The following is a 27,136-nucleotide window of genomic DNA, read 5'->3' on the forward strand; positions in this document are numbered from 1 at the left end:
TCTCACATGGGCGAACATAACGAATGCTCCTCCATCACGTGACTGTGTTTAGCCAATCACTAACCGGTATTAGACTAACCCATTTAATATAAAACTATCTGACACTGGAGGCCTATTCAGCAATAAACAAAATCAAAAACACTTTATAATAGCCCACACCAAACACAACAATCACATGTACACAAACTGCCCTTTCTCACACTTTGATGATACAGAATGAGACACACTGACGACTTTGAAGGATTAAGATACATCTTGACATCTACTGTACAATTTTTGTATTTTTACAACTTCATACTGGGTTAGTGTAACCCAGAATTTGTGGTTTTACCAATCAACAGTCTTTCTTGCATGTATAGTAATATGAACAGATCAAAGTGAGCACATTTTCTTACTAACAACAAAACTCACATAATTATTATTTAAAAAAAATATTGCCTGGCTATTACAGATGGGGAAGAAACAAGCTGTATTACAGAATACTGATTACAGGAGTCCATAATTCATCAAGGATTGGCAAATCTTTTGAGAATTGGGCACCAAGAACACTTCTTTGTATGAGCAAAGCTGATTACAAATCAGCCATTAGACTTCAAATTCTGCCCACGCAATCTACATTTCAAAGAACCTGCATGTCAGAGGGGAATGGGGAAAGAATCGCAGGCAGACTTTGAGGTTGCAGTAATATTGACCCCTGCTACTTCATACTCTCGGCAGCATGCATTCTGCACACAAGTACATGTATGGTAAGATTACTGTAATTCTCCGATACCTGTTTCTTTGCCGTAGGTTACATTCAGTGATCATGGCAAAGAATGTGATGGTCAATTACTGTTTGTGTCATGTAAGGGTTTTCATTTTTGTGAATTTCACAAGTACAATGCTGTTCACAAATTCAACAACCTAACCAAAAAATAAACTCTGATCCCGACATGGATGATGTGTACATGTGCTGAAACGCAGCGCACAACCTAGGATTAGGCTGCGTAATAATACTGTACTTCACAATCACAAATTTTATCACTCGCAAAATTGTTGCAAGAATAATTGCAAAATTATTGCACAAACCAGGAAAGTCCTGGTTTGTGGAAAACTAGACTCACTTAATACATGATCTTATCCATAATACACTCTTCACAAACCTCAATGGACATCATTGTAGGTTACATGTGTAAAGAAGCATTTGAAAGTGAATGCAGCTTTCGATATACAGGGACAAACAAGGAGTTTCCAGTTTCACTGACAAGAGAAATCATATCTCCTATTTAATTCTTTCTTGGTTTCCTGAAAATACGCAGTCATAACTCACTGAGGCAAGACCAGGGCCCCATTTCATAAAAAGTTGATATGATACATGTAGCAACTCTTGCTGGAATGGCTATTGTCATGGTAACAACAAGAATCCAGCTTCCTGATTGGCTGCCGCTATGGGAAGTTGCCATTCCAGCAGGAGTTGCCATCCTATCATCTTTTCTGGAATGGGACCCAGGAGTATCGTGGTATTGCCTGTAGTGTGCTGTAGCTATGAGAAATGCCACAAAATAAAGCAGCTTAGTGTAGTCATTACACTTTTACAGTATGTGTTCCCACACAAGCATATTCATGTTGGTTTGGATATACGTGTAGTGAGTACATTTGCTATAATGCACAATCTGCTGGTTCCAACAACCTCATTATAGCGAGTTTTGCCTGTACAATACAGATTTCTTCAGCTCATGCAAAGCTACACTGTAATAATTGTGCTGCACTCACACAGTGAAAATTTTCCTGAAAAACCACAAACATTTGCAGCATGAAACTTTTGCAAATTGCCAGCCATGACAGAGTGTAGTACTGGCATTCAATGCATTGTGTAGAAAAAAATTTTCTTGTGCATTTTACTTTCGCGAATCTTGGCTCCTCGTGAAATCTGTGAAAGTTTCATGCATGCGAAAATTTCCTCTTCTACAGTAATGCCATGCATTAACATAGCATACAGAACAGACTTGGATAGTGTCATATGCTACCTTGTGTCTCCTCTTAAATTCAAATCCCCTCATAGTTCCCAGGACCCTCATACTTGTTACATTTTACAGATTATAAATCGAGGCGTGCATGACAATTCCCAGAGACTTTCTTTCTAATGTCTTTGTTGATCAAATTTGGCTCGTCCACAAAACTGAGTGACATTACATCTCCTCCAAATGTGTTGTGAGAAATGTAAACCAAATTTTCTGAGAATAAGGGGATGTCATTAATAGGTTTATTGTCATTACCAGTGGAATCAAGTTCGTTGAAAGGTCAGCATCCCCCGAAGACAAACATTTCATCAAGGGTTCAAATTAAGACAAGGCAACCACCTTTGCCTCAATTCGGATTCCCTACGACCACAGACATTGGTTTGACACAAGCAACTACAGTCAAAGTACAGCTAGGACTGCCAAGAAACACTGGCTCGGCGTAGTATTTTCCAATCAGTGATCTTGATTTATGCCAGAATGACTTCGTGACAGAATACTGGCTATATCAATCACTGTTTTGTGTAAAATTCAACAAAAGAAGGCAGGAAAAATAGACTGATACAATACAATTGTATCGTACAGTCAACTTTGCATAAGTCGGCAGTTGCGTTAGTCAAATTCTGTCAAAGCAAATTCTTGGACTAAAACATGCAAAAGTTAAGCATTGATTATATCATGCGAGGAAAATATTGGCCGAGTCACAGTTTATTCTCCAGTCTATTTATAGATTGGACTTATGCAGAGTTGACTGTGCATTTTTAACTGTACAAAAAAGGGACAGGGGGAGGGGTGGGACCTGTGCTATTTCTTTCCCTCTATCATGATAATGTGATATCCAAACTTTGTCTTCACAGGTGGGTCGGTATAGACTGGCTTGTCCACTGTGCTTGGTTGAAGATTGAATGCTGCATCTTGAAAGGGTCCCACCATGGATCCACGGGTCATCCAGCCAAGGTCACCCTACGAAATACAGAAGCAGAAGTTAAAGGGGAATTCTAGGCCAGTTATAAGTTAGTCTGAAAAGAAAGATTTTTTGTACAAACTATATGGCAAGTTTGTGAGGCAATGACATTATCAATTCACTACAGCATATTTGCATATTCATATCGACTGTTCAAGTACATGTACTGTTTTCATGAAGAAAAGCAAAACTTCCCAATTTCATACCTTCCCTAACTTTTATCCAACTTTCGCCAAATTTTCAGTGTTCTGTTTGACAAAATTAACTCTTTCTTTTCAGACTAACTTTTGGCTGGTCTGGAGTTCCCCTTTAAAGTTGAATTTATTATCATAATTAAAGAAAACATAAACAAAGAATCTCTCTACGTGAATATTTGGGATAGGCACTGCCTGCTAAAGTATTCAATGTCAACTCAGGTTGGATCACTTGAAAACTACTAAATGACTTTAAATACTTAAAGAGTGATGATGAAATTCATCCAATAAGTTTCTCACTGTGAATCTTGTTGAGTCATAAGTCTTGAACATCTGTGCATCATGTGAAACAAATGTCAACTAATCATGTATTTTGATGTGATGCCAAGACAATTTGACGCAAAATAATTTGTGGTTGAATGCAACTAAAAAATGAATGTATGAATGAATTAAAAAAAAAATGATAAATTTCATGAATTTGAATAATCATGCAGTACCTGCTGCATGCTATAAGGATTAGAACCAGCACTTTTACTGGCTGTCAAGTGGAAGCTCAGTGGTCTAGTGGATAAGACCCCTGTCCAGGGATCAGGAGGTCGTAGGTTCGAAATCTGCTCAAGTATGTATGTGAATGCCCATGATTTCTTTTGTCATGGCTACAACTAAAAAGACTGATCAATCCAGTGCTTATATCTGTTGATATAGGGCAATTTGCTAATCAGTTGCAATAAAAAAATAAAAAAGAAATCAGTTACATTCTTGAAAGCTGTTAGTCAAAATATAAACATTGAGTGAGGAAAACAAAACCATTAGTCTTCTTAAAGCATAGCAAAGAAGAAGAGAACAATTCCAGACCATTTGTCTAGGTACAATCCCATTTAAATAAATGAATGCATGAATGAATGAATGAATGAATGAATGAATGAATGAATGAATGAATGAATGAATGAATGAATGAATGAATGAATGAATGAATAGAAATAAATAAATAGAAATGGAAAAAAGCAAACAAAAATAAAGACAAGAATTCTACCTCTTCCCCCACCCCATGCCCCATTAGCAAATCAAACTTTCCTCCTACATACCTGCTTACTTATCAAGTTTATAAAAATTTTTTAATGATACACAAATGTGGGTTTGGTGTTGAGTTTTTTTTTTTTTTTCCAAAGCCCAAGTGCCCATTCAACCCGTGTCTGAACAGTGGACAGTCCTTACCCCTTGTCGTGCCTTGTCCTCGCTGTATTTCTCTGCTACCGAATTGAACCTCTCTCCTGCCTTAATCTTCTCCATGGCCTCCATAGCTTTGGAATGCTTCTCACACAGTATGTGCCTGACCTGGGGAAGATGAGTGAGAAATGTTTCAGAATTCCACGTACATGTTCAGCGATCATGTGCCACCTTCTCTCATGTCGAGTGCATGCCAATAAATTAATGATGCACAGCATGAATATATCTGTATATTTGCATTTTGGCATGTGATATATACATCATGAAAGCAGATTACAGTGGACTCCTGTTATAACAAAGTCCTCAGGACCAGCAGTTTTCTTTCGTATATAAAATGTTGTTATAACTGAGCAAATAACCAAAAAAATAAAAAAACAAAAACATAGTTTGGATATTGTTGCAGCTTGAATTTTTACTTTGTTGTAACCAGAATTTTGTTATAACCATGTTCATTATAACTGGAGTGCACTGTATCATTGTGAAAACAGATTATCATCACAACGGGGTGGACTAAAAACTGTAGAATGCCACCTGCAAGTACAACCAGAAACATTTTCAGCATGAAAACTTCATAAATTAGAGCAGACAGCTTTTTTTTTTTTTTTTTGCAGCATGAAACTTTTGCAAATTGCCACTGGCATTCAACACATTGTGTAGACTAAAGTCTCCACATGTATTTTACTTTCGTGAATGTTTTGTTTTCATGCACAGAAAAATTTTAGGTTTTACAGTACACATTCTGTAAGCCCTTCATTAGTGCTTATAGTAGCTGTCTAGGTCATTTGACCATGGCAGCCACATCACCAAACAGACTCCTCAGCTGGTATGTTTTAAAGAAAGACCAAAACTTGTTTACTTTAAATGCTAATTTCAGATTTTGATTTGTCATTTCCTAAATCTTGGGTGAGGTGTGAAAGTGGAATGTCCATGATTTTTGTCAAGTACCGATAGAGCCCAAAAGAATACTGTAAAAGTGGACATTTTTGCGCAAGTAATTTCGTGGTTTTTTTTGCACCCTGCCAAGTAAATTTAAAGGAAATTTCGCATCCGGCCAAGTGAACAGAATTTCACGTTTTTGATTCAGCAGAATCAAAATATCTAATAGTGCTATGTATAAGTTGATTCATGATTGATTCTCAGACTGTATTTGGCCATTCACTCTCTATATTAGTGAAACCACAAAATCTAGTGAACCTTCTGTTGGATTTTTTGAAGGTGCTTACCTTTACTGCTGTTCCTCCTTTCTTCTGCTTTCCTCCCCCACTGTCATCATCCCCTCCTGTAGCTCCTCCTGCAGAAAGGACATCATGAAAGAACATGACAAGGTGGAGAATAAAACATCTTCCCAAGAATTCTGTATGTAGGCCTACCCCCGCTAAATTATATGTGACCCGCTACAACAAAAAGGTCCTAAAGTCGCGCACGGTCGAAGCCGTGAAAATCGAGTTTGAAGTCAGAGCATCAAAATTGGTCAAAACTTACGATTTTTTGATTTTAATATATTATTGGAGTCTAACATGTCTTCTATCATCTGTCGAAATTTTGAAGCAAAATGATCAAAGGAAAGATTAAAAAATAGCATTTTTCTGAGCCATGTTTTTTGGCGTTTCAACGAAGCAGAAACTGGTTCGAAAATTTGGATTGAGCGCCACAGATACGTTCCGCCCCTAACAACGACCAGAGTGATCTCATTGGTCAGTTTGCTGCTTGCTGCTAACCGAAGCGTGAAGCTCGCACACTGCCCAGTCGACTGGTGCACGTACGGGCGGGGTGCGCTATGCTCAGCCGCTTCTCACATCCTGGTCACTGATTGGTTGGTGAGGAGACCGCCGACGCTGATGTGCTTGAATGAACTCTTCGGGGGTTGCTAGGGCTTACCTTCTATTGTCCAGAGGTCAAAACTGACTTGCGTGTCCCTTGATTGTGATTGCGTCGAAAGGAAGACTTTTAGGGCGCTTTTCTCGAAACAGTGCTTTTCCAGACGTCTCGACATGCTCTCTTTTAAACATTGATATCTCCGCAGCCGATTATCTTTATAAAATGTGTTATATATCAATTTAAAGCAGAAAGATTAGGGGATTATATCATGCAATTTTCAAATAATCGACCTCGCCCGACTTTAGGATCATTTTGTTGTAGCGGGTCACATATAGAGTCTAATAAAAATTGAAGAAAAAAAGAAGAAATATGATTCAATTTCAGTGGCTTTAGGATTAGGCTTTATTAAGGTTAATTTAGGGTTAGGGGTTTAACTTAATATCATATTCATAAGCTAGCTTTTAATTTTAGGGTAACGCGGACCCCGTAGTCCTAGCTAAGTTGCCGCTAAGTTACGTTTTCTAGAACTAACGTTAGAGGAGTAAATTTAGACCTAGAATCCCTACCGTACCTAGAGAGGGTTCTAGTGCATGATTATAAATTTATATGGAACTCTTTCCAACATCTTCATAAACATATGATACACATTGTGAAAGAATTTGGAGGCCCCAAACTAGACTAGAGGCAGATTTATCCGATTTATCAATGTAGCTCTAGCCTAGCGTCTATTGAACGAAGTCGGATGCAGGATAAGGCCATTTTCAATGAAGGATGAAGGCTTCTAAGTCACAAACACCAATATGAACACTTGGGACTGTACGAAAACCACCCGTGATAACCACTAGTTTCTACAAGCCTTCTACTGACAGTCTGGATCTTCTTAATAATATCATTTATATCACAATCATGACGCATTGGCTCACCTTTTCCTTTCGACTTTCCTCCCTTGGCCGCCCCTCCACCACCTTTATTTTTGGGCATTTTGAGGTTTTGCGCGAGAGTCTGTAACGTTAGGCCTACACACTACTTGCTTAATCGATTCTCCTTGAGCAAAATTTTTGTATGATCGATTTGTATGTCTTCACGATCACAGACGTTATACAGTAATCAAAGGCCCGCGCGGGTCGTGCAATATTTTGGACGACTGTGTGCATGTTTGTTTGTTTGTTTGGTTTTTGTTTTGCTTTGTTTTGTTTTTGTTTTTTGTTTTTAATATGGAGGAGTTTGGAATTATATGTTTTATGTGACTAAGCAATGATTGCTTGTATCTATAGATACAGGCATCCATGGGCGTAAATCCCGGGGGGGATGGGGGGGATATATCCCCCCCTGAAATGGAGGAGGGGGGGATGGCCTGTACAATCATCCCCCCTGAATTTTGAGGAAAAAAATGGAGGAAGCAGAAATGTGATTGTATCAATTTTGGCATATTGCATGACGTTTGTACGCCGGCCTTCAGACAGGTAACAGAGCTGAACAGTATTCTATCTTGTAGGAAAATGTATAATTTTCTCAAGCGCTCGCTCGCTTCGCTCGCTCGCGAAGAAAGTAAAATCGACATGCACTGTAAGGTGTGGCTCAGACGTTGACATCGTCAAATAGTATAGGCCTACATGTAAACATGCTATGACGCGAGTAACTGGGGACCATCTGCTAAATATGTACGAAAAGAAAAAATAAACAATAACAAAAACTATATAGCCATAATTGAACCCCCTTCCATTTCCTGAATCATTCCTGAGAAACGACAGTGACTGATGACTCAGTCAGGATACATCTATGGGCATACCCAGGGAAGATCATTGGCGACGAGTCTATGGGGGGGGGGGGGGGGGGCAAAGGGGCATTTGCCCCACCCCTACGGAAGTGTTTAAGCAGACAAATCATTTATCCCCCAAGCAATTCCCGAGATGAGGACAAATCTCGAACTTTCTAAATGGAAAATTGTCCAAATATCGCCAGAACGTATATGCACCAGATCGTTGCATTGCAATCATAAACATGCAAAAGTTGCGCTATAAAAGGATCCCTTTCGATAAACTTTGTACACTTTTGACATTGACGTATATTTCCCTAATTTATCAAAGGGTGTGTAGCAGATCTTTCACTTAACAAAAGCACCCTCATTATGCAGAGGCGTCGATGGGGGGGGGGGATGGTTCCCCCATAAAAGTGAGACAAACAAAAGCGAAAAATATAGCTACAAACGGCACTTTTTTGAGTGTAAAATTTAAAAATTTTAAAGCTCGCTCGCTCCGCTCGCTCGCATTTAACCGCTATATATGCCGTTCTCCTAATGTTGCTGCAACTGACTGACAGCAGTTGCGCCCGGTGCGCCCCCTTAATTTCCAAAGCGGAAAAAAAAAAAACAGCCACAAACGACAGTTTTGGGGACTGTAAAATGTCAAAATTTTTAAGTTCACTCGCTTCGCTCGCTCGCATTTAATCATTATGCCATTCTCCTGATTAGTCCATGGGCCAAGAGCCGAAAAATGGGTTGTTGGTACCACCCGAGGTGGCAAAACCTTTTTGGTGTCATTTTGTTTGTCCGACATAGATACGCTTATCAAGCTATGATAGCATTTCCAAATGAGTAGCTTAGTCATAATAAATGAATTTTTAACCAATTTGGTCTCGTTTTTATATCCCTATACTTCTGAATCGAAACTAACCGCTATACAAATACGAGCACTGCTATGGCACGCCAGAAGGGAATCAAATAATTATGTTCGACACCAACTAAAAAACCATTTCATCAATTTAAATTTCATTCCACAAAAATATGTTCGATAAAATATATATTTCATAAAATATATATTCAAACAAAATATATATTTGACAAGAAAATATGAAGGTTTGACCGAAATATATTCGACAAAATATATATTTGACAAAAATATATATGTTTCACCAAAAATATATTTCACAAAAATATATTTGATCAAAAATATATTTGACACAAACTATGTTTGACCCAAAATATATTTGACAAAAAATATATTTGACCAAAAATCATATTTGACCAAAATATATTCGACAAAAAATATATATATTTCACCAAAAATATATTAGACCCAAAATATATTTGACATGGCGTTCTATACTTACGACAAGAAATCATTCGATGAACAAAAAACCATTCGATGAACAAAAAATCATTCCATGAAAATAAAAAGTCATTCGATGACAATACAGCGCAGCGCAAGCTTACACTGCACGTGTCGTTGCGTGTACACTGTGGTATACACCATCAACTGCAAATTGCTTGCGCATGCACATCCGCGCGCGCTTGCTAGCCCGTATACCGTGCGGTGAGAGCTAGACGCTCGCGTGGTACGCGCGCTATTATACAAAGCATTTAGCGATTTCGATGTCTGTCTCTTCTGAAAGTGGGAGTAGGAACGATCTCGATGGCGTTATGCAAGAGATTCAGCTCCGCCATTGCCAGTGAGATGACGAGCGCGAGATCGATCGGGATCAGGTCGCCCGGTCGTGGACATACTTGGAGACTAAGGGGGTGTTGCAAGAAACTTGCAATTAATTGCAAGTCCCAAAAATCTATTGCAAATCCTGAAATCCATTGCAAATTTGCAATCAATTGCAAGTTGCAATCAATCCTGTTGCAAGAAAGATGCAATTGATTGCAAATCGATTGCATCTCTGCAATCAATTGCTAATCAATTGCAACTTTGCAATAGATTCAGGGGTAGTTGCAAATTTTGCAATCGATTTGCAATAGATTACAAATGTCATAATTGCGGCTGCTTATATAGATGCTGGGGGAAAAATCTCCAAATTTGATCATTTCATGTAAGAAAAAAGAAGAAAATATTCCGTATAAATGACATTTTTATGTAATGTATGATTGTGTAAGATACTTTTTTTTTAACATACACAAAGTGTATAAGGGGTTACTCAGTATACTAGTTTATGAATCAGCATGTGGTCGGTCGGGCAGTCCGTTGCAAATCTTGCGTCGCGAACTCCATCTACAGTTTTGAAGCAATTTTGATGAAACTTGGGTTACATGATGACATCGAAGTGAAGATGTGCAAGACGTTTTTTTGTCTTTATCGGAGAAAGCGTTGCCATGGTAACCACAATTTCCCAAAAACCTTGTGGGGTAAAGTACTGCCACAGTATTTGAGTAATTCATTTCAAATTTTATGTGTATAATGATCTTTAGGTGTAGTTATGTAAGAAACACTTTGTGTTTGTACCCGACAAGGCGTTGCCATGGTAACGGCATATTTTCTTGAAAATCTTGTGGAGTGAACTCCTTCCACAAATTTGAGGCACTTGAACTCAAATTTGGTGTACATAATGACATTGAGGTGTAGATGTGCAAGACATGTTTTTTGTGTTTGTCGGAGAAAGCGTTGCCATGGTAACCACAAATTTCCCAAAACGTTGTGGAGTGAACTACTTTCACAGTATTTAAGCAATTTGTTTCAAATTTGGTATGTATAATGATCTATAAGTGTAGTTATGCAGGACACACTTTGTGTTTGTACCTGACAGGGCGTTGCCATGGTAACGGCAATTTTTTCTTTGAAAATCATATGGGGTGAAACTATTTCGTGTTTTAAGGCAAAGGAACTCAAATTTGGTGTACATGATGACATTGAGGTGTAGATGTGTAAGACATGTCTTTTGTGTTTGTCAGAGAAAGCGTTGCCATGGTAACCACAATTTTCCAAAAACCTTGTGAACTACTTTCATAGTATTTAAGCAATTCGTTTCAAATTTGGTATGTATAATGATCTATAGGTGCAATTATGCAAGACACACTTAATTGTGTTTGTACCCGACAAGGCGTTGCCATGGTAACCGCATGTTTTCTTGAAAATCTTAAGATTTGAACTTCTTTCACTATTTTGAAGCAACTGAACTCAAATTTGGTGTCCATAATGACATTGAGATGTAGATATGCAAGACATGTTTTTGTGTGTCTGTCGGGGAAAGCGTTGCCATGGTAACTACCCAAAACATTGCTGAACAAACTATTAGTTTATTTATTTCAAATTCAGTATGTAGGGCGTGTAATGATCCCAAGGTGTAGTTATGCAAGACACTCTTTGTGTTTGTATGTGACGTGTTGCCATGGTTACTGCATATTTTCTTCAAATCTTTTTCAGTGAACTACTTCCACAATTGTGAAGTACCTGTAGTCAAATTCACCAGGTACTCACGAGGTACTACACATATGTATACACACACACAGACACACACACACACAAACACACATATCAAGGTCAGTGCAAATTTGTGATGGACACATTTAACAAGAGTATAGTTGAAATTCTGTTGTCATGGAAACAGTGCATTTTGACCCTAAACTCAAGTTTAAAAATGCAGATTTAGATTCACCTGCAGTTTTCAGGAAATTCAGAAGAAATTTTGGCACATGTCAGGATGGTACTTTAAAGGTGCACTTCAAGTATTTATTAAAGCAGCTGTAAGCACTAGAATGACATTTTTTTTTTAATGACGTAAAGTATGAATATGGTGCATTACATGATATACACCATACCACACTAAAATTAACCTACTGTATATGCTCAATATTCTGCAAGGTATATATCTTCATGAATTTCCCAAGACAGCTGCTACATGTATCCATGAATTTGAAGACACACAAAAACTATCAACTCTGACACTGACATTAGGGTGCATCTGCAAACATATATTTCTACATTCAGTACTTTGTACCCCACAATCATGAATTGAACTACTTGCACAATTTGTCTCAGTCTAGATAAATACTTGTTAAATATATGGCGCGTACAGTATTGCAAATTAAGCTTGCTCCTCATCTACCCCTCCCCCCCCCCATTTGCCCCATATCAGATGATGCTGGGCAATTGATGACAAGACATGATGGAGACAAGAGACACACTGTCTCTCTGAACAAGACAGCATGCACTTCCACAGATATGTAGGACCCCTACATTGCACCTCTTTTCTTGTTGCTATCATATTGAAAGAAATGTTCATATTATGAATGATAGTACAGAGAAATGTGCAAAAGAAAAGCGTACTACAAGTATGAAAAGGCAGTTAATGAGAATGCACACATTGCTGAGTACAGAAGAGCCAATTACACGTGTACTTAGTATACACTCCTCATTATGAAACACTAGTTACACCTACAAAATGAGAAGGGGTGAGTAAATCAAAGTCTTACATATTATTATGATATATGTAACATTAAACTAATGGAATAATCACTAGGTTCAATAATTCATTACTGCTGATTGTTTGTTTCTTGTATGTTGCTCAATACATAGCTCCCTATTCACTGTGTGATTGACTCCATTAAAACAGTGAACAAAGAGTAATGTTTTCAATAATCCCTTGCTTGCAATTTTTCTATTTGTTTTTATGTTTTTTTTAATCAATAATCAGATTCATTTATACTTAAAACTGATAAATTAAATGAACAGTCTCTGTAACATGCTTAATTGCAAACTGGTTGACAGTCTGCTGGAAACCCTTCAGTCAACTACCTGTAGCTATCCTCATAAATAGGATTACTTCACATGCTCTCTTTCAAGGACATGTAGGCCTATCGCTAGATGTGTCAAAGCCTCCACATTGAAATCAGTATTCTATACCTTATGTCTTCTCTGCAGTTCAGCACGACTGAACACATACATATGTAGTGTATAACATGAACATCTTCATGATAACATCATGCACTCACATCTGAATCACACCAAGTTTTTCTTCCCATTGCATAAACCCTATCTATCCCAGATCATACCATCAACTGAGCTCAAAATTAACCCACATCTATGGCTGAATACTCATGTGTGTGTTCCCCACTGTCATGCACACATGCATATCTTTTAAGCATGCATGGTCATAGAGGTACTAATTCAGTACTGAATATCAAGACAACCACGCATAAAGTTAGCTTATCTACATGTAACTTATCTGCATTTGTATACTTGTGCTGTGATCTACTCATACAAACATGTAACAAACAAACAAGGTAACCAAATGTTACAGATACTTCTGACATGCAGAACTGTTAATTTTTTTGCCCAAAATGTATGCAAATGCCCCAGAAATGTGTTCAATTATGCTACAATATCACAATGTCAATTGGGAAACAACATATTAACCAAAAAAGATTCACCATTGTGTTCACTGTATACATGTAACTTTGTACAACTGATTAGTAATGTAATCTGCAAATTGGCCCACAGCAGTATCTACTGATCTTTTGTGCTAGTGTGAAACAGACGCAGCTTGTTGGAAAATATGGTTTACTACATATCTCCTAACTACCTTCTAGCCTTCTAGTGGGAACTATCCCAGGACCCATGAATGCAATACAAATAAGTGGTTCAATTGCTGAGAAATCAAATTCAGTGCCATCTTGCCACAGCACAGGTTCATCTGCCCCCAGATGGTGCTACACAACTGTAAACAAGATCAAGATCATCATAATTTCAACCAGTACTTATTAAAGAACTTTTTTTACCACCAAGAAACATGAAATGTCTCACAATATACCTTGGCAGTTTTGACTTCGATGATGTCCTTTAATACAACTGTTTGTTATTTTGAATGTTCCTTATTCTAAAGGTTTGATAGCCTGAAATGGAATGTGGCTGAGACTTAAAGCCTTCACAGTAACAAACCATATTTTGTGGTTTGAATAACAAAGCAAGGACCAGTGAACTTGGATGCATGTGATGCAGCCGAGATTATTACTACCAATGCACTTGTTGCAGCTCTGAAACACTGCTTGCTTCGTTTGTCCCTTGTTTTCTAAGAGTGATGACCTCAGCCTGATGAAAAGTGTTTAAAAAATCACTGCCTTGTTTTGTTCACACTTTTCCTCATTGTTGACAGCGAGCTGCTCATCCTTTGCAGTGTATACCGTCTCTTGACATCAAGTTTGGCCTGTCTGCCCTCAGCTGCCATTCCCCTTGATTCACAGAAGTTATACCTATACATGATACAAGAAATATTGAAGAAATAAGAAATGGGAAATAAAAATGGAAACATTGCACTCACAAAGTCATTTTGTGGACATCCAAAAGGCGTTTTGTGTAAAGGTATGATGGTGCCAACATTTTAATTTGAAAATGAGGGAAATTTCAAACAATCAGTAATATACTGAAGAATTCGTATTACATGCAACTTCATGCGCCAAAATAATACAATGTACCTGAGTCATGAAGGCCTGAATACTACTGTCAGGATATGTAGAGCATTTTCAGTTTTCAGGGGGCTTGAAAAAGAGATTTGAATGTCTAAACTCTTTATTAAACATAATATAAGCCATTGCTGTACAAAACATTCCTTTCATTATGGGTAACTTTGTGTTATGTAAATTTCAATGCATCATTTTTGCTTATAATTTTGTATGAACTGCTGCAAAGTCTTCTTTACTCATTACTATGCCATGCTGTACATTTTCTTGTTCAGTAGGATGAAGTCATTGTACAAGTATCCTCAAATGAGACATCACATCAGAATTTATCCTAAAACAATAATGACAGATTCCAACAAATCAATATATTCACATTTCAAGCTGAGAGGTTCTACACATTTCATTCTCTCTCTTAACTGGAAATTATCGGACAATGTACAATGTTCACTTACTGTCTGTGTGCACTGGCTGGAATTCTCATGCTGGTGTGAGTCTCGGTCTTGAAGAAACATGGTTTTTCTCCTCTTTTTCTTCCTTTCCCTGCTGATAGAACAGATAGAATTGTCTCATCTTGCAGAAGTACAAAAGAGCAATGAGAATTTGCAAAATTACAACCAAACAGTGTAGGAACAAAATGGGCAATTCCGCAGTTAGGTGGACATGACATGGATAAAAGAAATGTGCCTCTTTATCTTACCCTTTAATCTAGGTATCAACTAATGCCATGGATGTTCACCAATCATTAGGGTCTTTCAAATTCAGTAGATTTTATTTTTCGTATTCATTGATTTTGTGAGATCTAAAACCATCATTTAAAATGTACATGTGGGACTGGGGACGCTAAAATTCACTTAAATGCAAATTACAGTGGGTTCCTTTGAAATTTTTCCTCAAAGTTTTGCTAAAGGGTAAAAGATGAATACATTTAAATACTCCAGAAGTCATGTGACATTTTGTCAATTACAAAAGGGTGAAATGACCTGCGGAATTACTCCGGACAAATGTAACGTTACTAACCGTAACGTTACTAACCATGCTTTTGGGTTCTAGCTAAAAATTTAGTGGTCGAACTGCTAAGAAAATTTGCATGAACATTTGTCATGATGCAATAATTGAAATTAATGCATCACTTTGTTTGAAGTAACTTGAATTTTTGCACACTTTTTGTTACAAGACATTGATTTTTTTGTCATGTCCTTTTTTCGTAACGTTACTAACCAGCCCTTTAAGTTGCTATAGCAATTCTAATATTTCTTGGATTGTGTTCATTCTTTTCTGTATCATAAACCTGGGAAGGATGAACATGTTTTTGACATAATTTTGACTTGAAGTGAATAAATGGTAATTTAGTGGTAAAAACAAATATCTAAATTTGTTCAAATGTAACGTTACTAACCGCGGAATTGCCCAAATGGACATTGATGTTTAGAAGCAGGCACTTTTTTCTTGATATTACAATAATGTTGGAACACTCTTTGAACTGCTTTCATATCCTCCCCTCTGTAACAAATTAACCCTCTATACAGTCATTCACCTTGCATATTAAAGTCAAATAATCACCAAAGTCTACAGTCTTTTCACATCCTCTTCTCTTTATATTCTATTAATTTTAATCTTCATAAGTCAAAATTTCTTGAGGCAGAATCTATTTCTTTAGTCCAAATCAAATCGACTTAGGCACAGTTGACTGTTGACTGCCCATCAATCCATTACCCCCACTCATATTCATATGCAGACATGTACAATATTTTTAGTGCTGTACCGTTATACAATGTACATTGCAAATCACACATCCATTAGGCTCTCATGTGTCCTGCCTATTGCAAGCACTCTCAACTATGTTTCCTCATCTCCCAAATCCGGAGGTCACTGTGACATGGTGCTTGGGTAGGCCTATGGGGTTACATACAACTACACTATAGGGTGGCACACACCTTGTAAGTAGTAGAGTACGGTACTATGCAAATTTTGGTATCTAATTGGTAAGTGTCCATAAATACCATTTGTTTAAATGCATTCTAACAAGGCCTATTTGTTCTTTCCACAAACAAAAAGAGCATAAAGAATTGTTGTACTCATAGTTATGACTCCATCAAGTGAATCACTTGAATTCCAGGCCTGGGTAGCTTTCATAAGTGTACCCCTTCAACCACTGGCACTTGTTTTCAACAAAAGCACTGACACATGTAAATATTTCTGCTTGGATATCCTACAGTCAGTTTGCTCATCTTATCCGTACGCTTCTTGTTTGAAATTTCAGCCTTGGTGATTATAGACCTATATTTACACACTGTATTACAAAACTTAAAGTTTTACTGGCACTGTTTGCAATGGTTTGATACACTACAGTACAGTACTCTCATTGCAACTCTGATTACTTGTAGGTACTTGCCATATAGAAATGGTTCAATTTCTCTTCCCCCCCCCCCCAAACAGTAGCCCAACCAGATGCGGTGCCAAGTACAGCGACTGGGGCCCTGGGCTGTGTATAGTTACCCAAACAGATGCACTTGGCCCTTGTTCGTTTTAAATCCTAGCTTTTTATTGATCCAGCTAGTCAACACTAAATTGCAAGATTTCAATTGATCCATCCAAATTCCAGAACAGAACAACCTACAAAAGCAAGGTCTATTCCACCCAAAGAGGTTCTCCAACCTCTTTGATTCCACCTCCCTGCTCAAAGAAGGTTTTAGACTAACCCCGGGGCGCTGTAGGCCCACACCAATATCAATAACGACATGTCTGTGTAGGGGTCGCTGATACGGTTGATTAGTTCAAACCGTTGGACTAAAATAGTGAAATCGTGGAGCACGTACCCTTGGGCCAACTCTTAACTTTCTTTAAGACCTGCAAAAGTAGAACTTCTACTAGGCCTAGAACCTCTAGGCCCTACCTAGATGTAAACCCCTAGCTAGGTCTAGAAACTAGCCCAAATTACAAATAGGCCTACAGACTATTTTATATACTAATAAAGGCCTAACACAGGCCTAGACCACAGAGTCTAATCGAGTGATTAGGCCTAGGCCTATCAAAAATAAATTTACACATCAATTAAAAAATTCAGCAAGCTTTCGCGTCACATGGACAGTATCACTGCAAAATAACTAGCCCACATGTACAGGAGGGGAATGAGGCCAAGGGGGTAGGCCTAGGCTATGTAAAATCTAGATGGTTCTAGACTAGAGTATAGACTGTAGGCTACGTACAAGTACATTGTGTAAGGCGTAGCGTAGGCCTAGCACCTATTCATCGCCATAGCACTCACCAGCACTCTGGTCTCTACCGATAGCTCCTAATCCTGCTTGAAAGTAGCGGATTTGGATAATGAATCGATAATGAATAGCGTCTAGAGTACTTTCAGAAAGTCTAGTTGACATTGACTTTTTTTTTTTAAGCTGGCCTATAGACATAAGAGCCCTGCCTCTGGCAGCAGAAAAAAAGAAAAGAAAAGAAAAGGAGCTTGCCAATGCAAGAAAAAATGCTAACACAAAAAGCTATGTGTGGGACTATAATTGATGTACTATGTGCCCAATGAGTGGTCGAGACGGCCGCAACTCTGTCAGTTATAGGAAACACATTTTCCCATTTTTCAAGAAAATTCTTATAAGAAGTAAGTCTAAGGAACTAGCTCTTTTAAATACAAGACACAATGAGTAAATAATGGGATCAAAATCGACAATTTTTGCAACTTACTCTGTTTCGAATCCACAACGATCGCACAGCAAACCTCAACCACAGGAGAGACACAACACATTGAGCTATATGGAGTATCTCATGCATGCAAAATGCATTGAAAAATGGACAAATTGGCTAGGCTTGTCTTGCCAGTCGCTTTTATGAATACAAAATACAGCAAGGGAGCTTGCAATTAATTGCATCTTGCAATTAATTGCAAGCTCCTTTCTTGCAACAGCAACTTGCGATTGATTGCAAGTTGCAATAGATCTATCTATTGCAAAGTTGCAATAGATATTTGCAATTAATCGCAACTCGACTTTCTTGCAACACCCCCTAAGTTAGCAGGAGCAGAGCAACATCAGCGGTAACCGCAGCAGCGACCCCAACACGTTACTGGTACAGCGCCCGGCCGCCCCGGGCGGGGGTTACATCAGCGGCAGCGTTTACGAATAGCCCGACCAGACGGAGGTACGCTGTGCGAATATCCTACGTACAGCGACTGGTATGGGCTGTGTATAGTTACGGCAGCGCCTGCCATGACGATCCGGTCTCCAACCCAAACATCAAGCAGGCCAAGGGCAAGACCACAGCCTGAGGCTGTAAATAGGCTCAGGCTCAACCACCGGCACCGCACCGGCACTACGGATACGGGCTCAGCCTCAGCAACCCCAGGTTGGTAAACTGTCGTAGACCGATGAGATCTGTATCTGTATGGTTTAGTCAGCAAAATGTCCAGGAAGACATATCCACGCTAACTTGTAGAGGAGCACTACGTGTGGACAGAGCGCGACCATTGAAATTTGTCTGAGATCTGTCTCTTCTCGTTGCCGTCGGTCATGGGCTTCTTAGAGACAGATTCCGGCGGTAGTAAAATGGTAATGCAGTATTGGCAGTAAGCCAATATCGTATCTAAGAGGCAAGAAGATATACCTCAAATTTCACTCTACCAAATTCCACCAAAATTTCAGGGATTCCTTAGTATCTCATTTCCAGTCACTCACATAAATTTGAATTAAATGAGACATGGGGAAGCATTGAATTCAACGTTGACTTAGTTGTGGTTGTTTCTGCTCGCGCTCACAGCTTACGCTGTCTATATGTTAACGTTACACATTACGGTGGCTTTGAAATAAGGGGGACCATCATCATAGACATAAAAAACAAGGTTATATGCCTTCTAACCTGGAGTAATGTGTAACTCATCATGAAATATAGATTGCTAGTTGTTCTCTCCCCCCCCCCCCATGAGACTAACAATTAGAGTTAATTACTAGCTGTCACACAGGTCAGTATCATTACGACAGCGCGTTGCTGACTGCAGTTATTCACGCGATCACGATTACTCTCCACAGGCATTCATTGTCGGCAGGTAGTTCGCCGTACAGGAGGAAAAGAATATGAAGTTTCCGTGACAACCTGAGGACATACGTTGATGCAGCAGGAAGAGATGATGGATGTGTGAGGTAAGACATCGTGTCCTCATTGCTAGATTCCCACTGGTGTGATATTTTGAATGGAAAGTGCTTCAGTAATATTATACTAATCACAGAGTGAGGAAAATTGACTTTATTTCTTTTTTTTTTTCTTCTATGAATGTGATGTTTCTTATGGAAAGTTATGAGATTGAATAAGCTGAATGAACAATTCTCAGAGGATATAGATATGTGATATAAACAGCCATCCCTATCTTTCAACAGAGCAGAATTCTGGATGCCTAATCCAGTCAAGTACTAACTTAGTCAAGTACTTGTACTGTTTGAAAATTGTTGTTCAAATTTTACCTCTTTATTGTTATTTATTTGTGTGTGTGTGCGTGTGTGTGTGTGTGTGTGTGTGTGTGTTGAAACTAAAGTTTCAAAGATGAAGTTTAGGAAGTCAAGACTTTATGCCCCATTGTGAATGTTTTTTACTTTTGTGATAAACTTGGAATATAGTGATTTGGTGTGTTTTTTCAAAGCTAGTAATATTAGGAATAATAAAGTAGTGATGGTAGTGATCATAATAAAATTTTCATGATGAATTATCACTGTTGTTATTACTTGAATAATGAAAATGATGTTTCTAGTCATGATTATCATCATCATCATCATCATCACTTATCATTGCTTTCCCCCTTGCAGAATTACAATATATATGCCTCTAAATATATTGTAGGCAAACTGTAATAGCAGTACCTAGAGAAACCTGAAACAAGTACCGGTACATCAATATGGTACTAATTGGAAACATTTCAGTTCATCTTTTCAACATCAAGTTTATTATATGTTGATAAAATTATGTTCCAAAAGGTATACAGTATTTACCCAGTAATGTCATGCATTGTATTTCTGTTGTTTCCACTAATACACAATGGCAGCTACAGTGTGAGAATGTTTGAGGCCATGAGGGGACCTGTAACTATGCCGTCTACGAGATCTGGGAAACAGAAGAGGACTGGAAGACGTGGAGTCACTTTGTGTTGATCTCTTTTGATCCAGTGATGGTTTTGCCAAGGTTTGACACTGTAGCTCCTTATTATAAAGCATAGATTATTAAGTTCAGAAGAAAATCAAGCAAACAATTCCATACTTCTTCAAATTCATGAAATTCTTCCGTCGAGATGTTTTCATTGCGACTGATTGACAAATTGCCCCACATCGACGTAAATAAGCACTGAATTGATCAGTGTTTTAGTAGTAGTCATGATATTTACGTCGATGTGGGGCAATTTGTCAATCAGTCGCAATGAAAACATCTTGACGGAAGAATTTCATGAATTTGAATAACAAAGCAGTACCCGCTGCATGCTATAAGGATTAGAACCAACACTTGCTGTCGGGCGAAAGCTCGGTGGTCTAGTGGAGATGACGCCTGTCCGGTGATCAGGAGGTCGTAGGTTCGAATCCTGCTCGAGTATGTACGCCCATGATTTTTTATCATGGCTACTACTAAAACACTGATCAATTCAGTGCTTATTTACGTCGATGTGGGGCAATTTGTCAATCAGTCGCAGTTCCATACTTCATTTGTCAGAATAAATTGTGCAGTATTAAAAGAAAAAAAAAAGTGTCTTGTTCAGAATGTGTTCACTGTTATTGTAGTTTGTGTTTATTTGTTTGTTTGGTGGGTCATAGGATTTCTGTACCAGATGAGATGTAATCGCTTATGATTTGTGGTATTTTGTAGTACATGTATCATGTTCTTTGTTGATAAGCTTGTCTTGTATTCTTTCAGGAACTTTGCTGGTGCCAAGTCAAAGTCTTTCCGTCGAGAGAATGTGGATCTTTTGGACAAACCAGAGCTGCTGTCTTCAATGGCTATACCAGGTGAGAGTCATGTTACCCCAGTGATAGCTGGAGTCCAATTCCAGAGTGGTTAACCCTGACTTTAACTAGTAGGGAAATTCTGTTTAATCAACATATTGCTTACAGGAGCCATGCTTGTGCTGCGATAACTATTTTATCAGAGGATCCTGATCAGTGTATATCAAAATTTTACGACCCTCATAAAGGTAGTTACATCAATCAGCTAATCTTTGAGGAGTTGTAGATTCAGAAAGAAATGAAGACAGGATACTGTAAAGATTTTTGTTTCAAAAAGTAGATTCTAGAGTATCTATCTTGTGTTGCAATAATCAAAAGGGCACACCCAATTCTTAACAATCTCTATTCTCTACTTACACAAAATGTTGTTCTTACACCCCAATGGAAGTAGTTTTGTGCATACTGTAAAGCAAGAAATATTTGCAGTGTGAAATTTTCTTGAATCACAGCTGACAGCCTTTTTTTTTCTTTTTTTTTATGCCTCCGCCACGAAGTGGTGCCGGAGGCATTATGTTTTCGGGTTGTCCGTCCGTCCGTCCATCCGTCCGTAATGAATTTTGTGGACAGCGTAACTAAAAAACGTTTTGAGGTATCCTAATGAAACTTGGCATGTATGTGTATTAGGGGGTGAAGTTGTGCCTATCAACTTTTGGGTGCACATGCTCAAGATCAAAGGTCAAAAGGTCAAGGTCAAATACGTAAAATTTCACTATTTCCACCATATCTATGCAATGCCTGAAGATATTTTCTTAAAACTTGGTGTATACATGTATTACCCAATTAAGATTCTCTGGTGGAAGTTTGGAGTCATGAGGTCAAAGGTCAAAGGTCAAAAGGTCAAGTAACAGTATTTTTTTGTCCGTAACTTGGAAATTGTTCATGGTATCTTCATGGAACATAGCATATATACATGTACTGACTGACAATGATTATCTAGAGAATTTAGGGTTCATGGGGTCAAAGGTCAGGGGCCAAAGAAAAGGGCAACACTTCAACATTTTACTATTTCCCTCATATTTATGCAATGCCAGCGGGATTATTATTATTTTTTTTTTTTTACACTTGGTGTATGCATGTATAACCTGATAGAGATTCTCTGGAAACTTTTTCTTTTCTTTTTTTTTTTTGCCTTAAAGGTCAAAAGGTCAAAGATCAAGGGAAAGTGCTGAACTAACTTTTTCCTCCATATCTCAGAAGTGGCTCAAGGTATCTTGAAACTTTCTACATATTTATGCATGTTCTGCCTGACAGTGATTATCCTATGAATTTTACGGTCAAAGGCCAGATGAAAATGGTAACAATGTACTTTTCAATACAGAAATTGCACTTTTTCTCCATACCTTGAAAAGTACTCAATGCATAAACTTATGAATGGGCAAAGTCAAGTTAAAGTCCTTAAATCCCCAAATCCCCAAATGCATGCTCTCCTATTCATCCAATTAAACTTAGGTCAAGGAAGGTGAATATTCAACACATTTGTGACAAACTTGTTATTTTAATATTTTGCCAATTGTGTGAAAATGTAATCACACATTGTCCACATGTACAGTAGACCTATTAGGAGAATCATGCATTATGGCGGAGGCATACCAGTCGCCTTAGCGACATTTCTAGTTCAGCATGCCACTTGAATTCAATGCATACAGTGCATACAGTGTAAACAAGAACTTTTGCATGTACATGTATTTTGATTTTGTGACTCTTTGATCTCACAAAATTTGCAAAATTGGAATACAGTGTACACACGAAAATGTTTGGCTTAAAATGGTTCACTATTTTTGCTTCAATTGAGTTCTGCATGCCAAAAACGAAAGATTGTATACAGTACTTCATTCCGTTCAAAATAATTGTATGGTGGAATAATTATTCAAATATAGGCATTAAAGACTCTAAACAGTGTTTTCACGGAAGAATTAAAATGGGTTGATGCTTATTCTCCAACAAACGTTATTCATTCATCCATTTCATTCATTCATCTCATTTATTTTCACTTTCATTATTGGTTGACAAAATCTGTATTAAAAACACAAACAAACAAACAAAAATGCACTGTGTCAAATATGATAATGGAGAAATCATGAGAAGCACAACGTAGTGTTATTGAAAATGACCCCTTAATAACAAATATGATGTAAATATGTGTAATCATTTATAATCATTTGTAATTTGATTGAAACAAACATGAATACAAATTGTGATAAGATTATGTATTGATTTCTACTTTGCAAGAAATCAGTTGAAATTTGAATTATTGATGAAAACTTATCCCGTAATGACCAATTTGCATGGACACATTAATGGGTTAAATGCAAAAGTATGAAGTGAAGGATCTATGAAGATAGATTGCAACATATGAGTTTGTTTGTTTGTTTGTTTCTCTGTGTTGGTAGGAGCATAGCTGCCTTGGACCCTGATAGCCCTATCCATCATCATGAGGTTTCCCAACCCACTCAATGCCATGCAGAGCCTTTTGATCAACGTCATCTTGGAAGGACCACCTGCTCAAGGGTGAGCCACAATGTGCACACATCAGCAGGTCTGAGAGTATTCTGAAGGGGGAGGGCAATTATGCCGGCAGTGCAGTCATTATTCTGATTCAGTCTAATCAGTCCACTCTGCATAAAGATTCACAATCAATCAATCAGTCAATCAATCAATCAATTAATCAATCAATCAATCAAATTTCTTCAAGCAAATATCTTTGGACCTCATTAAAGCTTTGGTTTCAAAATTTTTCATTTTACCTTTTCATCAGCTAAAGCAGCATCTTTAGTGAGTACCATTATAATTCTTCAGTCATGGGGAAAATAATTTTGTAAAAGTAAAAATCAATACCTCTCAAATCAGCAGTGTTTCGAAGTCTCATTTGTATGCCACTCTCCTTCTCTTTGTGACCCTTCTTATTGGAAAGTCTGGACGCCAACTATTTCTACTCTACACATTAATGTTGTTTCCAGAAATCCTTTCTGTCTATATGGCTACAGATTTTATTGTTAATTTGGAAGAAAGGACAAATATATGTTCATTCTTTAAAAAAAAAGAAAGAAAGAGTGTGTATACATGTATTATCAAAGATGGATAATGAACAAATACTGACATGAAAAAAAAAATTGTGCATTCTGTAGTTCACATTACTGTATGATAATGTTTCATTCTCTCCCCACTCCTCTGTCCAGTCTCGGAGTGGAGCCATTGGACAAGGATGTAATAAGGAAGCCTCCTCGTTAGGTTCGTGACCCCATGATCACCAGACCTCTTCTTATTTATGTAGTCATGTCTGCCCTCATCATCGTCGTGGGAATCCTCTGGGTCTTCTGGAGAGAGGTTAGTGCTCCCTTTATTGTCCATGACTGTACACACATTTCTATTAATATTGGTCAAGTTCTTCCTTTACATAATTGTAATATTATGCCCTTGCTACATTGTGCCGAGTGATAACATTAGTGCATTTAGCAAGCTATCTTCTGTCAGATGCTTTGTCATGCGGATTGTAATATTAGATAATGATGCATGTATTGATTTGATTAGATTTATCCATTGTCTTTATAGATACTTGGCTGTGTATATTAGTACATGCAGTAGCAGCATTCATCTTTAAATACAGTATGCAATGAGTTGTTTTGCTCCATGAAGCCTTTTCAGAGTATAAGGACAAGCATGATACTATCTTGAGCTGGGATTTATCAACTTGTGCCTGTCAAGCAGTCCAGATGGCACTGTAATAATGACTGCTCCTCTCGATTAGATGCAATCCTGCCTCAGCCTTCTCTGTGTCAGACAAAGTCATAAAAAGACGTGTAGCATACATGTATGAATACAAGACCATACATACTGTCTGATGCACCACTGGTGATGAAATTACTCAATTGTGTACAGACTTTGTCAGTACGTTTCAACATAAAGTAATGAGTGATAATTTTGATAAGTAATGTTGTCAAACATGCAGATCATGCCTTGGTTAGCTGTCCTTCAAGATGTAACTGATGTTGGTTATCTACTTCCCTCCACTACAGGAAATATTCCAGATGGAAGCACTGTCAGTATAAGGTGAGTGTGGCATGAACTTCCCTCCCCTTCTCCCATCCCACTGGTGTATTCGCACACTTTTGCCATGTTATTGTTGAAACCAAGGGCCGTCATTTAAATATCACAGGCTAATTGTTAATTGTACACATTGTAAAATTATTGCCCATTGTACGCTAATGTGTACAAATGTGTCCTTTAAAAGCAAAAAAATTGAATGAGTTAAACATGTGTAAAACATCTGTCATTATGATTGTACTTCTTCACAACTAAACCTCAGCGCTTTTGTAGGATTTCTTGTATTCTGCTCTGCTTCATGTTTTGAGAAAATTAGAGGTTTCTTATACTTTTTTGTCACTTTATAAGATATTTGTAGGAAAATAATGCTATATATTTGGTTTCATAGGCTGCTGACTGGATGGTATAATTGACTAATTTAATGTCTAATGCACTACAATGACTTCCATGTCTGTTTAATTAGAGGGGCAATCAGGCACAGTTTTACTCTTTTCCATAGAACTCCTTTTAATGACTTACTCTCGATTGACTGATTTTTGTTGCTCATTTCAGATATCTGTTTCTTGGTGATGCTGACTTCCTCTGTCTTAGTTGTGCCGGAGATTAAAAGTAGGGTCATCGGCGGTTGAGTCGGCGTCACATCATCAAGCAACTGTGTGATTTTGAACTTGTTTGACCTGACGATGGTCTCATTGATACTTGGCAGGAATCTTATGTGGTTTTGCAGTATTTCTGACGCATTCAATCTGTCAAAATCATCATACATGTACTGGTGCATGGACATTTGTTTGGTTGGGTATACTCAGTGAAAGTCATTAATAAGTGAAGACTGTGTACAATTGTACCTGCTACCTGTATTTTAGGTGTAAAACTCATATTTAACGAAACCCCATTCGATAGAGAGGGTCTGTTGCATCCAAAAATTTGTTATATAACCAGTTTAAAAGCCGTCACGACATACCGGTCAGAAATTCCTGGGCTAAATCACCCAGCGCCACTGACAAATCGATTCTCTGAATAATACTAAATAAAATCTTCGAACCGGACTTATCAGTCGCCAACACGCTGTACTGCACGGCCATTTTCCGACACCAGGTGTTGTTGTTGTTGTTGTTGTTGTTGTTTTTGATAATTCGCAAACCCGTATCGTGCCCTCTCTCAGTAAAAACGATGTATTTCCTTTTTTTTGTGTGTGAAAAGTTGAGGGTCGGGGGGTTTTCTAGGGTCGGGCGGGTTACGCCAATACAATGATTTTTTTTTTTTTTTTGCCTTATGGAAGTGTTCCTGTTTGCACAAGGTTTTATATTTAAGTGTTTCTCATGGTTCTTATAATGGGCATTTACTTTAAACAATTATGACTGATAATGGTTTTTATTGATGATGAAGGTTGCCAGTATTGAGTAATGCATTTATATTTAGTTCATTTCTTGAATCTGTAGCATTTGATTTCATGTATTTGAAATTTTGCAATTGGTACATGAATGCCAACTCTTCATCTGCACTATTGCAGTCTTTCAGCAGTTACAGATTTGTATGATGATAAGATGACAAGAACATTTTAATGTGTAATGCTGCTTAAAGGGACAAAACAAATCATGCCCCTATGAAATTGAATTCAGGTTAGTTCTCTCCCTCCCCTTTTCCAGGTAAACATACAGATTTCATAGTTGTGATGACATTCTCTGTCAGAATCGTCTTTGATATATTTGCAAGTTATATAGCACTGGTTACTCAGAGGAATACCA

The 27,136-nt window shown here is 37.9% G+C and overlaps 1 protein-coding gene and 2 long non-coding RNA genes across 3 annotated transcripts; 1 reads left to right on the forward strand and 2 right to left on the reverse strand.

Annotated features, from left to right (window-relative positions):
- Positions 1-255: 255 nt before the first annotated feature.
- LOC140244185 (peptidyl-prolyl cis-trans isomerase NIMA-interacting 4-like) lies at positions 256-7,215 on the reverse strand. Its single transcript, XM_072323817.1, has 4 exons — positions 7,124-7,215; positions 5,606-5,673; positions 4,371-4,490; positions 256-2,960 (listed from the first exon to the last, which is right to left on the reverse strand). The coding sequence occupies exons 1-4, from the start codon at positions 7,179-7,181 to the stop codon at positions 2,802-2,804; spliced, it is 405 nt and encodes a 134-aa protein (XP_072179918.1). The 5' UTR covers positions 7,182-7,215; the 3' UTR covers positions 256-2,801.
- A 6,721-nt stretch (positions 7,216-13,936) lies between these two features.
- Positions 13,937-18,114, reverse strand: LOC140244290 (uncharacterized). The gene is made up of 3 exons (XR_011902274.1): positions 18,064-18,114; positions 14,823-14,910; positions 13,937-14,163 (listed from the first exon to the last, which is right to left on the reverse strand). It is a non-coding gene; the product is annotated as an uncharacterized lncRNA (long non-coding RNA).
- A 6,417-nt stretch (positions 18,115-24,531) lies between these two features.
- On the forward strand, positions 24,532-26,125 carry LOC140244216 (uncharacterized). Its single transcript, XR_011902270.1, has 3 exons — positions 24,532-24,674; positions 25,364-25,397; positions 25,944-26,125. It is a non-coding gene; the product is annotated as an uncharacterized lncRNA (long non-coding RNA).
- The last annotated feature ends 1,011 nt before the right edge of the window (positions 26,126-27,136 follow it).

The sequence above is a fragment of the Diadema setosum genome, chromosome 21 (assembly GCF_964275005.1).
Source record: "Diadema setosum chromosome 21, eeDiaSeto1, whole genome shotgun sequence".
Taxonomy (NCBI): Eukaryota; Metazoa; Echinodermata; class Echinoidea; order Diadematoida; family Diadematidae; genus Diadema; species Diadema setosum.

Excerpts from the sequence above, each read along its gene's own strand:
- LOC140244185 (XM_072323817.1), bottom strand. The coding sequence starts at position 7,181 with ATGCCCAAAAATAAAGGTGGTGGAGGGGCGGCCAAGGGAGGAAAGTCG. Across the intron at positions 4,491-5,605 it reads AAGGAGGAACAGCAGTAAAG|GTCAGGCACATACTGTGTGA; the intron begins GTAAGCACCTTC and ends CATCTTCCCCAG. Across the intron at positions 2,961-4,370 it reads AGGACAAGGCACGACAAGGG|GGTGACCTTGGCTGGATGAC; the intron begins GTAAGGACTGTC and ends TGTATTTCGTAG.